A 16,295-nucleotide genomic window follows, 5' to 3' on the forward strand; every position below is an offset into this window, starting at 1 on the left:
AGACTGGGCAGTCCTGGCCTCAGAAACACAGTGCAATCTTTAGATATCTATTTAGGGACGGAAAACGACCGAAAACTAATTTCGGTTTTCATATTGACCAATGAGCGACTCGGAAGGCCGGTTGCCTGGTTACCGGCGGCGCTGTGACTTGTGGGTGGAAGATGGCGGCGCGCATCGCGAGCTGGTGCAGACGGTTTAATGGCATCTTCAGAGGCGGGGTCGGCGCGTGAGTACCTGGGGGTAGGGGCGAGGGCGAGGGGAATACCTGGTATCAGGGAAGGTGGTTGGAGCTCAATCATCTCAGCTCTAGTACATCACTGCAGGAGTTCCTCAGGGCAGTGACCTAGGCCCAACCATCTACAGCTGCTTCATCAATGACCTCCCTTCCATCATAAGATCAGAAATGGGGATGTTCACCACCATTCGCCACTTCTCCCGGGTACTGAAGCAGCCCATCTCCAAATGCAGCAAGACCTGGAAAAGTGATATTCACATTACACATTTCCTACAAGAGAAGATCTAACCACAGCCCTTTGACATTCAACAGCATTAGCATCGCTGAACCCCCCCCCCAACAATCAACATCTGGGGCCTACCATTGACCAGAAACTGAACTAGACTACCCAGCTGTGGCTACCGGAGCAGGTCAAAGGCTAGGAATCCTACGGCGAGTAACTCACCTCCTGCCCCCCCCCCAAGCCTATACAAGGCACAAGCCTGGAATGTGATGGCATAATCTCCACTTGTCTGGATGAGTGCAGCTCCAACAACCCTCAACACCACCCAGGATCCCACTTGATTGGCACCCCATCCACAAACATTCTCCCTCTGCCATGGCTGAACAGAGGCAGCAGTGTGTGCCATCTACAAGATGCACTGCAGGAACTCATCAAGACTTCCTAGACAGAAGCTTCCAAATCCACGGCTACTACCACCAAGAAGATGCATTGAAACACCATATATTCAAGTTCCCCTCCAAGCCACGCACAATTATACCGTGGAAATATATTGCCCTTTCCTTTACTGTTGCTGGGTCAGAAACCTGGAACTCTCCCTAACAGCATTGTGGGTATACTTACACCACCATCTCAAGAGCAATGAGATGGGCAATAAATGCTGACCTAGCCTGCGACGTCCATGCCACATGAACACATTTTTTTTAAATTGCAGAATAGTGGGTATGATTTAATGGCCTTGTGACTCCCAATGGCGTTTGCAAGAGGGTCGGCCGCATCGAGAAGAGCTCCCGCCGATGGCCACTATTTGAAGCGCTTTTGGGGGTTTCCCCGATTCTTCACTCTCTCTTCCCCCCCCCCCCCCCCCCCCCCGATTATTGGCGGCCTTTGGGGCCGTCCCGGGTAGCCTTTGGGGCCATCCCGGGTAGCAAGTGGGGCTGGTTTGAAAACCGGCGAGGAACCCCGCGCGGGTGTCGGGCGGCGGGTGCTGAGGCGTCGGGCCCAGCGCGGAGGTCGGAGCAGCGGGGGCGGAACTAAACGGAGGCCGAGGCGGCAGGCCCGAAGCCAGGACGCGATGTAGGTGAGATGCCCCACATCAGATGGCTCCCGCCTAGACTGTGGTGAGAAGATTGAAGTCTGGTCCCAGGGAAATTCTGGAGGAATACAAAAAAGAAGAGAAAGAAGTTTTAAAGAAAGCGGATTACAGGGTCAACGGCAGGGTTCTGAGGAATGTGGAGGAACAGAGAGATCTTGGGGTTCATGTCCACGGATCTCTGAAGGTTGCCACTCGAGTAGATAGAGCCGTGAAGAAGGCCGAAAGTGTGTTAGCGTTTATTAACAGGGGGCTTGAGTTTAAGAGCCTTGGGGTTATGCTGCAACTGTACAGGACCCTGGTGAGACCGCATTTGGAGTATTGTGTGCAGTTCTGGTCACCTCACTATAGGAGGGATGTGGAAGCATTGGAAAGGGTGCAAAGGCGATTTACCAGGATGCTGCCTGGTTGGAAGGTAGGTCTTATGAGGAAAGGTTGAGGGAGCCTGGGCTTTTCTCTTTGGAGTGGAAGAGGATGGGAGGCGACTTAATAGAGGTTTATAAGATGATGAGGGAGATAGATAGAGTGGATGTTCAGAGATTATTTCCTCGGGTGGATGTAGATGTTACAAGGGGGCATAACTATAAGGTTCGGGGTGGGAGATTTAGGAGGGATGTCCGAGGTAGGTTCTTTACTCAGAGAATGGTTAGGGTGTGGAATGGACTGTCTGTGGGACTAGGCAGGGATGTCCTATGTCCCCCCTGCTGTTTGCACTCGCGATTGAGCCATTGGCCATCGCATTAAGAAGGTCGGGGGTATGGAAAGGAATAGTGCCGGGGGGGAATAGAGCATAGGGTGTCCTTATATGCCGATGATTTGCTGTTATACGTGTCAGAACCGAGTGTGTCGATAGGGGGAATATTGGAGCTGCTTCGAGTGTTTACGTCTTTCTCGGGGTACAAACTAAATCTAGACAAGAGTGAGTATTTTGTGGTGTCTCGGCCAGGGGTGTGGGGGCTGCCATTCCGTAGGGCAGGAACTCACTTTAGGTACCTGGGGGTGCAGGTTGCCCGGGAGTGAGGGGGGGGGGTGCTCCGCAGGTATAACATTTCTAGTTAGGTGGGGAGAGTGAAAGTTGATCTGTCAAGGTGGGGTGGTCTCTTCTGTCACTGGCGGGTTGGGTACAGGCGGTTAAAATGAACGTGCTGCCGCGATTTCTGTTTATTTTTCATGCCTGCGATTTTCCTGCCAAAGGCTTTTTTCAGAGAGATTGAGGGAAGGATTACTTTGTTCATACGGGCAGGGAAAGTGGCTTGAGTTAGAAAGGTGTGGCTACAGAGGGGAAGGCAGACGGGGTTTGGGTCTTCCGAACCTGATGTATTACTATTGGGCGGCGAATGTGGAGAAGGTGCGGAGCTGGGTCAGAGCGAGGAGAGTTTGTGCAGGGGGTCGGGATTCAAAGTACTGGCAACAGCGCCGCTCCCGATAGCCCCGGGGAAGTACTCGGGCGGGGGGGGGGGGGGGTCCGGTAATAATAGCTTCATTGAGAATTTGGAGCCAGTTTCGCCAACACTTCGGGTTGGGGGCAGGGTCAAGGGAAAAGCCGATATGAGAGAACCACTGATTTGAGCCAGGGAGGTGGGATGGAAATTTTCGGAAATGGGAGGAGAAGGGGATTAAGACACTAAAAGATTTGTTTCTTAGGGGTCGGTTTGCAGGTCTGAAGGAGCTGGAAGCGAAGTATGGGCTGGAGCAGGGGGAAATGTTTCGATACATGCAGGTTCGAGATTTTGCCAGAAAGGAGGTACAGAGCTTCCCGGTGGAGCCGGCCTCCACACTGCTGGAGGAGGTGCTGATGACGGGGGGACTGGAGAAGGGGGTTGTGTCAGCGGTTTACGGAGCTATTTTGGGAGAGGAGAAGGCACCACCGGAAGGGATCAAAGCAAAGTGGGAGGAAGAATTGGGAGAGGATATGGAGGAGGGGTTCTGGTGTGAGGTGCTCCGGAGAGTGAATGCCTCCACCTCATGCACGAGGATGGGGCTGATACAGCTGAAGTTGGTATATAGAGCACACCTCACGTGGGCGAGGATGAGCCGATTCTTTGAAGGAGTAGAAGATGTGTGTGAACGTTGCGGGGAGGGCTAATCACGTTCATATGTTTTGGTCCTGTCCAAAGCTAGAGGATTACTGGAAGGAGGTTTTTAGGGTAATTTCTAAAGTGGTGCACGTGAAACTGGACTCGGGGGCCCTATTCGGGGTGTTGGACCAGCCAGGGTTGGAAACGGGTGCAGCGGCAGATGTTGTAGCCTTCGCCTCGTTGATCGCCCGAAGGCAGATCCTGATGGGATGGAGAGCAACCTCTCCACCCTGTGCCCTGGCGTGGCGGGGGGACTTGGAATTCTTGACTCTTGAGAAGGTTAAGTTTGAACTGAGGGGAAGGATGGAGGGGTTCTCCAATTCATGGGCATTATTCATCATGCACTTTCAAGAACTGGATAACATCGGACATTAGTTGGGGGTGGTGAGTGGCAGGGTTGGGGGGAGGGGGGCAGTGTGTGTTAATGGTGACTATGATTTGGGGATTGACATATTTGTTACTGATTATTGTTTGTTGTTGGTGGGTGTAAATTTGGGAGAAAATGTGAAAAAGGAGAATAAAAAATATTTTTTAAAAAGTTTAATGGCCTTGTGACACAGCTGTTGAATCTTGCACGATGCCTCACGAGATTCGGCGCGCAAAATTTAACAAGATCTCTCAAGATGCCGCGATCTGGATCTCACCCTCGATAGGCAAAACCCAGATTAACATATTTAAATTAACCATTAGGCTCATTGAAACACGGTAGCACAGTGGTTAGCTGCTTCACATTGCCAGAGACACAGGTTCAATTTCCTGCTTGGGTCACTGTCTGTGGAGTCTGCACGTTCTCCCCTCGTCGCATGGATTTCCTCCGGGTGCTCCAGTTTCCTCCAAGTCCCAAAAGATGTGCTTATTCAGTGAATTGGACACTCTGAATTCTCCCTCAATGTATCTGAACAGGCGCCGGAGTCTGGTGACTAGGGGATTTTCACAGTAACTTCATTGCAGTGTTAATGTCAGCCTAATTGTGACACTAATAAAGATTATTATATGTTTGCAACATATTCTCCCAGGGCGTAGTTTATCACTGGTTTCTACAAACATGGACCAGGCATAATGGCAACTGGGGGGTGGATGTGTCCCAGGCCATTAGAGAACTTCCCCCCCCCCCGCCCCCCCGGTGGTCGGGCTCTGGGCCTGTCAGTGCCAGGGTGCCAACATGGCACTACCAGGCTGGCAGGGGCACTGGAAGTGCTCGGATGCCTGGTTCCCATGCCCTGGATTGGCTCTGGAGGTGCCTTGCCTTTAGGAAGTGGGGTGAGATGGTGTTTGAGGAACCCTAAGAGGTAAGTTGGGTGCAGTTGGAGGGGGGGTGGGTGGATGTCCGGAGGCCGCAATGGAGTGTTGGGGAGGGGGTCGAAAGATCAGGGCGCATTTCAAAATGACACCCCGATCTGCAAATACACTTCCTACACTGGTGAACTAAGCTCGTCAGTGCAGGAAATCAGGTAAGTGTGGCTCCGGCAGAGCGTGCCTCGCCAAGGCCCCAAAAAGTGCTGTTAAGTAGCAGTGTCGTTCTCGCCGCCAAGCAGGACTCTGTTTTTGTCCCATTAAGTCAACCCTATGTCTTTAATATACACACTTCCCAGGACTTGGCTCAGCTGTAAATTCTAGATGGGAGCAGATGGCAGCTTTGGTTCTTTAAGTTCTTGGAGGAGTTTGACCGTTTAAATAATTACATATGGCATTGTAAGTAACCTGTGGGACCTGGAAAAGGGAAAACAAAGATGTACTCACAAATAGCAGTGTGACAGAAGTTAATAACCTCAAAAATGTAATAACATTTTGTTAGCTGATCACACAAGTAACAGCATCCAAGATGCTCGACTAAGCAAAGTATGATTTATAATGGGAGGAAACAAGAAAGGAATGAAAATGTCTATCAAGAAACATGTCCATTTGGAGCTCCTGAAATGATGGACATTGAAACAAAATGGAATATTTCAATGAATCATTGTTCATTAAGTTGATTTGTAAACTGAAGATGGCATTCCATAACTTGTCAACATGTTCCATGTTCCTTTTATTAAAGGGAAAACTTGACCAAGTTTCAGAAAATTGGGCTAGGATCGAGCCTGAGTCTACAGTGTAGATCCCTGCACACTTCTGATTTCTGTCAAGGGCTGGAGGAATTCTTTGATGACCGTAAGAACTGGGGAGAACAGACTGTAAAATCTGGTAAGTTGTTTTTTGCAAAATCCTACATTGATACTTTCTAAACACATTTACATGTGACATTTACATAATTTTGAACTATTTATTGTAGGTTGTCTTTATATAAACTTTTAATTTAAAAGAAACTAGCATGATGCACTTCCAAAGTACAGAATGTCTTTTTCCTCAAATCAGTTGTCATAATTGATTGATGTCTCCTCTCTCTCTCCTTCATACCTATAGTTATCTATAATTTAATGGCATCAGACACATTGCTGGTCTAAATCCATCTACTTTTTCAACTGTTTTCCCTCACATTAATTTTTGCAGTGCAATTAACCATTGTCTCCATGTTCTTTGAGACAATAAACATTTTATTTGAATTATTGGTAGTTTCTTCATGTCTCTCACTAATCTAATTAACTGTTACAACCCGAGTGGCTTTTCATTATTTTTGATCTATCTTCTCTGTCCACAAGTCGATCTTCGTCACCTCTAATTCTAAAACTACTTTCTTTAACATATCAAACAATTATTTTCCACACAATTTTTACCTTATAAAACCCAAATCTTCAATAAGGATGCCATTGATGGAGAAGTTTTTCCAACAATTCAAACAAAATATTAGAAAACTGGTAATCGCCTTTTGATAAAATAATCTGTCAATTCCAGCCTGCGGCCTTTTATGTTCTAGTATTGTTTGTTTCTATTCTAATAGTTTGATAGCCATTCCACTTTCATGGCTGTTCCAATCTGTAAACATACCACCCACCCTATCTGCTCTTCCTCCACTTTATGTTGAATTTGAAATTTATAAATTTTTTCAATTGTTTTTCTAGGATCTCAAAGTTGTAAAACTTGTTACTCACACCCTTTCCTTCCTCCGGTTTTCAGGATATTACAACCCAAGCTAAACACATTTAATCACTATTTAATATAACATATCTTTTTCAACCCTGGTAATTTGTACTTTTATAGGATTCGTCTTCCACCTTGATTGTGGAATCTAAATTGTGCTATTGGACTTGCTTTCTAGGCGCACCTTGGACAGCAAAACAGCTACGAATAAAAAGCAATGAAGATTTACACAAGCTCTGGTACATTTTATGGTGCTTTAGTTGTATAGTCTAATCCCAGATGTTTAAAATAATTTCCTACTGTGAGAAAAGTACTTTAGTGATGATTGTCATTTGGCATGGACTGGATGGGCTAAATTGTCGTCCCTGTTGTAACCATTCTGGGCTGTATGTTTGTTTGGAAAAGTCAATTTTCTTGATCCTGAGCTTTCTTTCACTTGTTTGTGTTTCATGATAACATTAATTATATTCTTGCTGCAGGTATGTCCTTCTCAAAGAAAAGAATATGCTTTTGACTTTAGAGCAAGAAGCAAAGCGACAACGATTACAAATGCCAAGTCCAGAGCGCGTAAAGAAAGTAAGGAATAAACTGCCAGACTATTCTGGACCTAATACTTCTTGATTTTAATTCACATTGTAAAACTACAATACTTTCCAAAGATGAATTAAAAAGGTTTGCCACAATTTAAGTTAGCTGTGGTTCTGTGTGACTTGGGTTTGACTCAGCAGCTTATCATGGTCTTCTTCAACTATTCCAGTCCACAAATATTGCACACTAATTATAACAGAGGTGTATTCTCTGGTTTCCATATTTGAAAGATATAGACAAAAATGTCCTATTATTAATAGGTAGAACGATCTATGGCAAGAATTGACTCAATTGTTCAAGAACGTGAAGATGCTCTGAGACTGCTGCAGACTGGACAGGAAAAAGGCCGTCCTGGAGCTTGGAGGAGGGACGTCTTTGGGCACAACATATGGTGAGAAACAAGTTTGTTTATTACATTGAAATGTATTTTGCCAGATGTGCATATCTTTCATAAAAAACACATATTTAAACTTTGGTTTTGAGTTCTCATTGTTACAGAGGCTGTGTTAGAATTGAATTATTTTCTTCTGTTATGTTAACATTTCAATCGATCCAGAGTGTCTAAAATTATCTAAAGGTGAAGGATTAGTCAATTCTCTAAATAGTTCAGAAGTAAAAGCTATGTAAATATAAAAATGTGGTATGGCAGATCTACACATAAAGACAATTCAAAACACAATTAGATTTATTATGGAATTGTCCATTGAGGCCTGGTGTGGGGCCAAAGCCCACAGCTTTCACCGCGGTCCAAGAATATTACCACTGAGCAAGCCGATGAATAGAACAGACTGGTATTAATCATTCTGGTATGGTATGCTCACTATCAAAGTTATACAAATATCAAACGTACAATATTAAATAATATTACGCAGGATGCCAGAACTTGAGGAGCAGCAATCGGTTCTATTATTTTTTACTTGTACTGCATGCGTTTTTAATGGCTGATAGAAATGGAAGAATTTAAAAATACAGAATCACTGAAAACAGGAATATTATGGAGCTTAATTTGAAATTTTGATGGTTATCATGAACTTGATGTGATGAGACTTCCCAATCCAAAAACAAATAATCCTACCATGGAAATTTTCCAGAATCAGTGACTCCACCAGTTTTATTCAAGGTAGTTTGCATTCTAATACTGTCTGCTGTTATACTAAGTTTCCATGTTACAGTTGATAAATTGGTGAAATAGAAAGTGGTGGGCATGTATTTTATCGGTTTCTTCTTACTAGGCACAAATTTAGGGAATGGCCCATTCCTTGGTACCTAAACAAGATATACAGAAGAAAACGATTTTACACACCACCATTCGTGGATATTTTTGTGAGGTAATAAATCAGATTTTTATCGGTTTAGCATTCAGCTGAATTTACAATGTTTACAGTAATGTCACCCATTAATTTTTTAACCATACATGTGATATTTCAGAGCAAGAGCATACAAAATAGGAGCAGTAGGCCATTCAGCCCCTTGATCCTGCCATTCATTAAGATCATGGCTGATCTGTTTGTTTCCAGTTTATAGCTTGATGGGCGCCACCCTGTATCAAATATAGCTGACCAGGAGTCCCTCCCACTCTTACCGCGAGCCATCAATGTTGGGCGCCAGGTCCTGCAGAGAGACCGTGTCCTGTCGGCCGTCTGGGTACACCACGTAGGCGTACTGCAGATTTGCGTGGAGTAGATGTACCTTCTCCACCAGTGGGTCTGATTTGTGCACCCGCACATGTTTCCGGAGCAGAATGGGTCCCGGGGCTGCAACAGTAATGGACTCGCCAACACGAAGGGCATTCAAATGGTCATTGGATAGACATATGGACGATAAGGGAATAGTGTAGATGGGCTTTAGAGTGGTTTCACAGGTCGGAGCAACATTGAGGGCTGATGGGCCTGTACTGTGCTGTAATGTTTTAACTTGTTTTTCGGTAAAATTTATTTAAACATGACATTGTGGTAAAAGATAGAGTTAATACCCTAGCGGTCTCGACACCAAACTAAAGCTTAACTTGAACTTTACCAAAAGTGTCACCCAACCAGGAAACCAGTACTGTGTGGCCTGTGCTGCTTTGCTACTGGAAGATTTTTTCTGTAGCTATAAATAAACTCAACTAATTAAAAACATACAGATCTCAAATCTGAATATCCACCAATACAGACTTACGATGGCCTGTTCAGTGGCATTAGGTATGGTTTTTACAAAAGACTCCACCTTGGAAGAGTAGGTGAAAAACAAAACAATACTCCTTCCCAGCTAGCATTCAGTGATAACAGCTAGAAATGGGTGGAGGGCAGCAGTAGACTGCTCTGGTGCATAAGTGTGAAGAATGGCACTTGGCCAGGTACCATACCCTCTCAAATTTGTTATATAGTGCCTTTGGCATCCCAAGATACTTTACAGAAGCATTGCTAAGCATACAAGCAATATTAAGGCAGATAAGGAAAAGCTTGATCAATGAGGTAGATATTAAGGAGGATCTTAGAGAGCTGGAAGGATTTAGGGAGGAAATGTCAGAGCTTTGGAGGTAAAGGTTGCCTCCAAATGGTGGATAAATTAAAATCTGGGATGCTAAGATGTCAGCAATGGAGAAGCATAGATATCTTGGAGAGTTACAGGGCTGGAACAGTTTAGCGATGGAGGAGCACAGGATTTCAAAATAGGAATGAGAATTTAAGTCTTTTTTTAAAACCAGGAGATAATGTAAGTCAGTAGGGACTGATCGGTGAACAAAGTTTTAGATGAGCACATCACTAGAATGAGGGGGGCTAGCCAGGAGTTAATTTGAATAGTCCGGTCTAGTGGCAACAAAATAAATAGATGAGGCAGGAGTAGTCAAGCAGTAATTGGAGGATGGAATAGATAACCTTAGTGAGGGCACAATATGGGCGTTTGGAAGCTTATCCCAGGGTCAAAAAAGGCAGCAAGGTTGCAAACAATTTGGTTCATCTTCAGGCAGTTGCCAGAGAGCATGGAGTTATTGGCAGGGACTGATGACTTTGGTCTTCCCAATGTTTAGTTGAAGTAAATCTTTGCTCATTCAGTACTGGATGTTTTACAAGCAGTCTGATAATTCAGAGACAGTGAGGGTCGAGGGAGAAATTAGCAAAATGGTATCATGCAAAAAAACAAACTTTATTTTATTTGTGCTAGGCGACGTATTGAAAAACATCTATATAAAAAGAACAATGCCGAGAAGGCAAAAAAGGAGGAAGAAAAAGTTCTACGTGAAAAATTCCCTCAGCGATCTGCATCAGCACAAAGTTAACCTTGCAATGTGAAGAAAATGTACAAATGTGAAAATAAACTTGTAAATAAAAAGATGTTTTATTGTCTGGAGTTGCATAATTTAAACAGTCTATGCAAGTTTGTTTTGAAGTACACATACAAATTGTAAATTGATAAGGATTATTGCAGGTAGGTTTATCCCACTGTTCCTTCTAGATTCACCTTCGGCTGACATGTAAACAACTGATTCAATAAAAGGCACAAGATAAACTGTTACAAAAATATCACTAGTGTGACATATTTGGTGTTATTTGAACATGGCATGATTTGCATCTAATACAAATAGTAAATTGAAGCAGTTTATAAATGTATGTCTTTGGGGACCCAGTTGATCAATAAAATTGGCTGAACAGTTTTTAAAAAAACCTTTATAAAATATACATTAGTATCTAGCCACTATACAAAGAAACCCATAAAAAAAGTGTACAAGAGGTTGAGCACTGTTCCTGAGAACCCTACTTGGGACAAAAGAAAATAAGACAGTTGTAAAACCTTCACAGGTAACGTATCCATAACTAATTTCTTTAAGTTCAAGGGCATTTTCTTTCAACACATTGCTTCCCTCCTTCTTCATATTCCTGCTTAGAGATCCACATCTGCTGGAATGTACCCTTTAAAACATTAAAAATTCAGCTCAGCGTTAGTGGAACAAAGATGCCACTCATTCACAATTATTTTACACATCGCAGCACTAAGTGACTAGAGTACAGAAAGCAGACAGAGTGTAAAATACATGCTTTTCACTCAACAGCACTGGAACCTCATTTTCATTTCTACAAATGATCTAAACTTGGGTATAAGTTAAACCATAGCAGTTTGTTATAAATAAGAGGATTGTTTAGGTTATGGACAGTTATGAGTGGCAGACAAATAGAGGTTGTACTTCAATAAAGGGAAATTATGCAGATCATATTCTGTCCCCAATGCACTGAATTAAGGGGTATAGATGTTTCTCCCCCCCCCCGGAAGACCAGCAAATTCTGAAATCTAGCACAGATCCAACTTTTTTCTCCCACAGTTGAGGTACTTGATCTGTCGGAAGTATTCGGAAACGAAAGAATATGAAATGACGGACCTGGGACTATATTGTAATGCTGAATTATATACTTAAAGCAAGAGGTCTGGACAAGTGGCTGGAAAGCCAAGGTGGCCCTGCCTCGGTTGTTTGCAGGACTCCTAGCTGTGTTTTGGTGGGGTGGGGAGGGACATGGGTCAGGCATCTAATTAGATGCCATGAGAGCTGTTGTCCCTTCAAAGGAAAACAGCCGACCCCAGGCCACTGCCATTGCTTGCACTGCACCTGGAGGATGACATCATGGAAGGATGATGCAAAGAGCAGCACGGGGCACAGTGGTTAGCACTGCTGCTTATGGTGCCAAAGACCCGGGTTCGAATCCCGACTAAACTGCCCTTAAAAAATGGAAGGATGATGCCTGCTAAGTTGGCTCAATGGGCATTGGGGCCAGTCAAGCAAGCTTGGGGGGCAAAGAGAAGGGTGCACTCCCACAACTCAGCTGGAACTCGCTTTAGTTCACCAGTTGGTCTTCCCAGGCATGAGACGGCATACCTGCCACTGTCGCAGCATCGGTGAAAAGGTATGAGAGCAGAAGACCATGAGCAGTTCATTATTTCCTTCATCATTTTATGCCAAAGGGCACTTCCGCTTGTGACCATGGAGTGATTGGTCACAAAGGGCTGTTCCTGTTCAACGTCACAGAAAAGGGCTCTTTTTACCAAGATCCAGGTGGAATTGTGATGAAAAGGCGTAGGTGAATGTTAGAGGAGTAGTTTACCCCTGGAATGGTATGTCTTCTGATCACCAGACCCGGCAGAAAACAGTGAGAGGTTTGGCTGGAAAGGTGAAACAGTCTTGTGCTTCACAGACATCTCTTCCAGCATGCAGGTGGGGAACGGCAAGTTGTAAGGCCCCAGATACAGTAACTGATGACTTTTATCAAGGAGGAATTCCATAAACAGAGGAAAGAAATGCATGAGGACCATGCAAAGGCCATTGCAGAAGCTGTGGCACCCCTGAAGAGTACTTTGGAGCGGATGGAGAGGTGTTTGGAGGTGCAGGGGTCACAGATTAGGGAGATTGAAGGAGTGATCTTGGACCACAGTGATCGTGTGGTGGCTCTGGAGGCGGAGGTGGGGTTCCTAGGAGACCTTTGTAAAACGCTGAGGGCAAAGGTGGAGGAGCAGGAGACTGCCTCGAGAAGGCAGAACCTGCGAATAATGGGCCTGCCTGAAGGAGTGGAAGGTGTGAGTGCCACAAGGTAAGTCTTGAGGATGCTGGTGGCAGAAGGGGTGCTAGATAAGGCACCTGAAGTGGACCGAGCGCATAGGTTTCTGAGGCTAGAGCTGGGGAGCCGCCGCGAGCGGTGATCGTGAGACTCCATAAATTTGTGGAGAAAGAGAAAATTCTACGGTGGGCCAGGGAGAAGCGTAGCTGCGACATGGTAGGGAAATAACGTCCGGATATATCAGGACATCGGAGCAGAGTTGGCAAAACGGCGGGCAGATTTCAACAAGGCCAAGGCGGTGCTGTACCAGCGGCAGATCAGTATTGGGGTGCTCTACCCGCCGAAATTCTGGGTGACGTTCGGAAGCCGGGAGTATTATTTCGAGACCCCAGAAGCGGCCGAAGACTTCATTAAGGAGCATAAACTGGGGGAGAACTGAGTGGACAATGCTTGGGAACCGGGGTGTTGGCACTACGTAATGGTCAGGAGCATGTTTGAAGTGGGTGTCGGGATTGAGGGATTTTCGCCTTTGTTTGTGGGGGGGGGGGGGGGGGGGGGTTCTGTTCAATGTTGAGATTGTAAGGAGTTGTAGGGGTGAAACTTTTATGTGGGGATGGATGTTCCCATCCGCCCTCCTGTTTTATGGGACTGTTTGTGTTTAACATCTGTTTGTTTGCTTTTGGAGAAGGCTACCTGGAGTTCAGGAGAAGTCCTTGTTTGGATGGGGGAGGGTAAGGCCAGCAGGAGACCTTCTTCTTTGAGCTGAGGAGGGGAGGGGGGGGGGGGGGGGGGGGAGGTCAATAGGATATGCCTTTGGGCAGGGGCAGCCACGCTAGCAGGTTATGCTGGTGAATGGAAGTGAGGTGGAAGGGGGGGGGGGGGGGAAGTGGAAAAGTTTGGGGGGGGGGGGGTTCTGCGATACAGCAGGGGGTGAGGGATGACATGGTCAAGGGCGAAGAAAGGGGCCATTTGGGCTAGGTACAGAGTGGAAGGGGCAGGAATTAAGTGGGGAAGATGACGGACGGTAGAGGGGATTGGAGGCACAAGCCTCTGGTAAGGTTGGTTACGTGGAACGTCCGGGGACCGAATGGGCCGGTGAAAAGGTCGCAGGTTTTCACGCACCTCATGGGTTTGAAAGCGGGGGTTGTCTTTTTGCAGGAGACACACCTCCGTGTGAAGCACCAGGTTAGGTTAAGGAAGGGGTGGGGTCAGGCAGGTTTTTCACTCGGGGCTTGATTTGAAATCGAGGGCTGTGGCGATTTTAATGAGCAAAAAAATGGGATTCGTGAGTGCAAAGGAGGTGAGGGATGCAGGTGGGAGACATGTGATTGTGAGTGGGGTATTGGAAGGGGCACCGGTAGTGTTGGTAAATGTGTATGCCCCAAATTGGGATGATGTGGGTTTTATAAGGAGGTTGCTGGCAGCAATCCCAGATTTGGCCACGTACCAGTTGATCATGGGAGGAGATTTTAACTGTGTCCTGGAGCCGAGGGTGGATAGATCGAGCCCCAGGTCGATGGGTAGGGTACGAATGGCAAGGGAGCTGGGGGGGTTTATGGAGAGGATGGGTATGGTGGATCCATGACGCTTTCAGAACCCAGGGGAAGGGAGTATTCCTTCTTTTCACACGTCTATAAGGTGTATTCGAGGATTGATTACTTTGTAGTGAGTCGGGAGATTTTGGTTGGGGTAGAGGGGGTAGAGTATGCGGGGATAGTTATCTCTGACCATGCACCCCACTGGCTGGATATTCGGTTCAGTACGGGATGAGAGCAGAGGCCAGAGTGGAGCTTTGACTCGGGGTTGTTGGTGGATGGAGGTTTTTGTGATAAGGTGCGGTTGGCGATTAGGGATTATGTGGAGGTCAATCAGAATGAGGAGTTGTCGGCGGGCATTTTTTGGGAAGCACTGAAGGCAGTGGTCCAGGGAGAAATTCTCATTTACGGTTCATGCGAATAAGGAAAGGAGGGCGGAACATGACCGTCTAGTGAGCGAGATAGTGGAGGTGGACAGGGAATATTAAGAGGGTGCCCACCGTGGAGGGATTGGGAGGAGGAAAAAGTTGCAGGGGCAATTTGACAGGCTGACAACGGGGAGGGCGATAGGGCAACTGCGTAGGGCAAGAGGGGTGCAATAAGAGTATAGGGAGAAGGCAAGCCGCATGCTGGCGTACCAGCTGCGGAGGCAGGCTGCGTCCAGGGAAATATTGAAGATTCGGGCTGGGGATGTGGCGTCAGAGCCAGGGAAGATAAATGAGGCATTTAGAGAGTATTACCAGGGACTTTATGAGGCAGACCCAGGAGGAGAGGAGGGGGACATGGGGTGGTTTCTGGACGAGCTGGAATTTCCCCAGGTGGAGGAAGCAAAGAGGCAGGCGTTGGAGGAGCCCCTGGGGCTGAGGGAGGTGCTGGATAGTATCGGATATGAAGTTGGGGAAGGCCCCTGGGCCGGATGGGTACCCGGCAGAATTTTATAAGGAATTTGCGGCGGACCTGGCACCACATCTGTTGGGGGCGTTTAATGAAGCACTGGAGAAGGGAGAGTTGCCGGAGACGATGAAGCAGGCAGTAATCACACTAATCCCCAAAAAAGGGAAGGATCTGGTGGAATGTGGGTCGTATAAACCCATATCACTATTGAAAGTATTGACTAAGTTGTTGGCGGGGAGGGTGGAGGATTGTGTCCCAGGGGTGGTTGCAGAAGATCAAACAGGCTTTGTGAAGGGCAGGCAGCTCGCAATTAATGTAAGACGGCTGTTGAATGTGGTGATGAATTAGTCGAGAGCTCTGGTCCCGGAAGTGGTGGTGTCCATGGATCGGAGAAAGCATTTGATCGGGTGGAGTGGCGGTACTTGTTCGAAGTTTTGGGAAGGTTTGGGTTTGGGCTGAGATTTGTGGTATGGGTGTGGTTGGTGTATGGCGCCAAGAGCGAGGGGGAGGACAAATGATATGAGCTCATGAAGCTTTGACTTATACAGGGGTACGCGCTGTCGCCGCTGTTTTTTGCGCTGGCCATAGAGCCATTGGCGATGGCTCTCAGGGGGTTGGCAGAGTGGCAGGGGATAATGAGGGGACAGAGGGAGCTTCGGGTGTCGCTCCCTGCCAATGACCTCTTGCTGTCTGTTTCGGATCCGTTGGGAGAGTATGGGATGGATTATGGGCCTGCTGGGGAGGTTTGGAGGGTTCTCGGGATACAAGCTGAATGTAGGGAAAAGCGAGGTATTCCCGGTGAATGAGCTGGCACAGCGGGCTAATTTAGGGGGGATGCCATTTACAGTAGCGAGGGATAGGTTTAGGTACTTGGGGATTCAGGTAACGAGGGAATGGACTGGGCTCCATAAGTGGAACTTAACGAAGCTGGTGGAGGAGGCCAGGGAGGATCTTAAGAGGTGGGATACACTGCACTTAACGTTGGCGGGGAGGGTCCAAGTGGTGAAAGTGAATTTTCTGCCGAGGTTCTAGTTTATCTTTCAGGCTCTCCCGATCTTTATACCAAAGGCCTTTTTTCAGAAAGTGGACACAATCATCTCTGAATTTGTACG

General features: G+C 46.5%; 1 protein-coding gene across 1 annotated transcript; it reads left to right on the forward strand.

The window, feature by feature from the left end:
• The first annotated feature begins 116 nt into the window (after nt 1–116).
• On the forward strand, nt 117–11,123 carry LOC140389802 (large ribosomal subunit protein uL29m-like). The gene is made up of 7 exons (XM_072474338.1): nt 117–226; nt 5,662–5,807; nt 6,820–6,880; nt 7,121–7,217; nt 7,490–7,620; nt 8,462–8,557; nt 10,377–11,123. The coding sequence occupies exons 1-7, from the start codon at nt 162–164 to the stop codon at nt 10,489–10,491; spliced, it is 711 nt and encodes a 236-aa protein (XP_072330439.1). The 5' UTR covers nt 117–161; the 3' UTR covers nt 10,492–11,123.
• Nucleotides 11,124–16,295: the final 5,172 nt, after the last annotated feature.

The sequence above is a fragment of the Scyliorhinus torazame genome, chromosome 14, assembly GCF_047496885.1.
Source record: "Scyliorhinus torazame isolate Kashiwa2021f chromosome 14, sScyTor2.1, whole genome shotgun sequence".
NCBI classification, from domain to species: domain Eukaryota; kingdom Metazoa; phylum Chordata; class Chondrichthyes; order Carcharhiniformes; family Scyliorhinidae; genus Scyliorhinus; species Scyliorhinus torazame.

Bases quoted from the DNA above. Each gene is read 5' to 3' on its own strand.
- LOC140389802 (XM_072474338.1), top strand. From the start codon at position 162: ATGGCGGCGCGCATCGCGAGCTGGTGCAGACGGTTTAATGGCATCTTC. The intron at 227-5,661 runs GTGAGTACCTGG...CTTTTATTAAAG, and splicing joins TTCAGAGGCGGGGTCGGCGC to GGAAAACTTGACCAAGTTTC. The intron at 8,558-10,376 runs GTAATAAATCAG...TATTTGTGCTAG, and splicing joins TTCGTGGATATTTTTGTGAG to GCGACGTATTGAAAAACATC.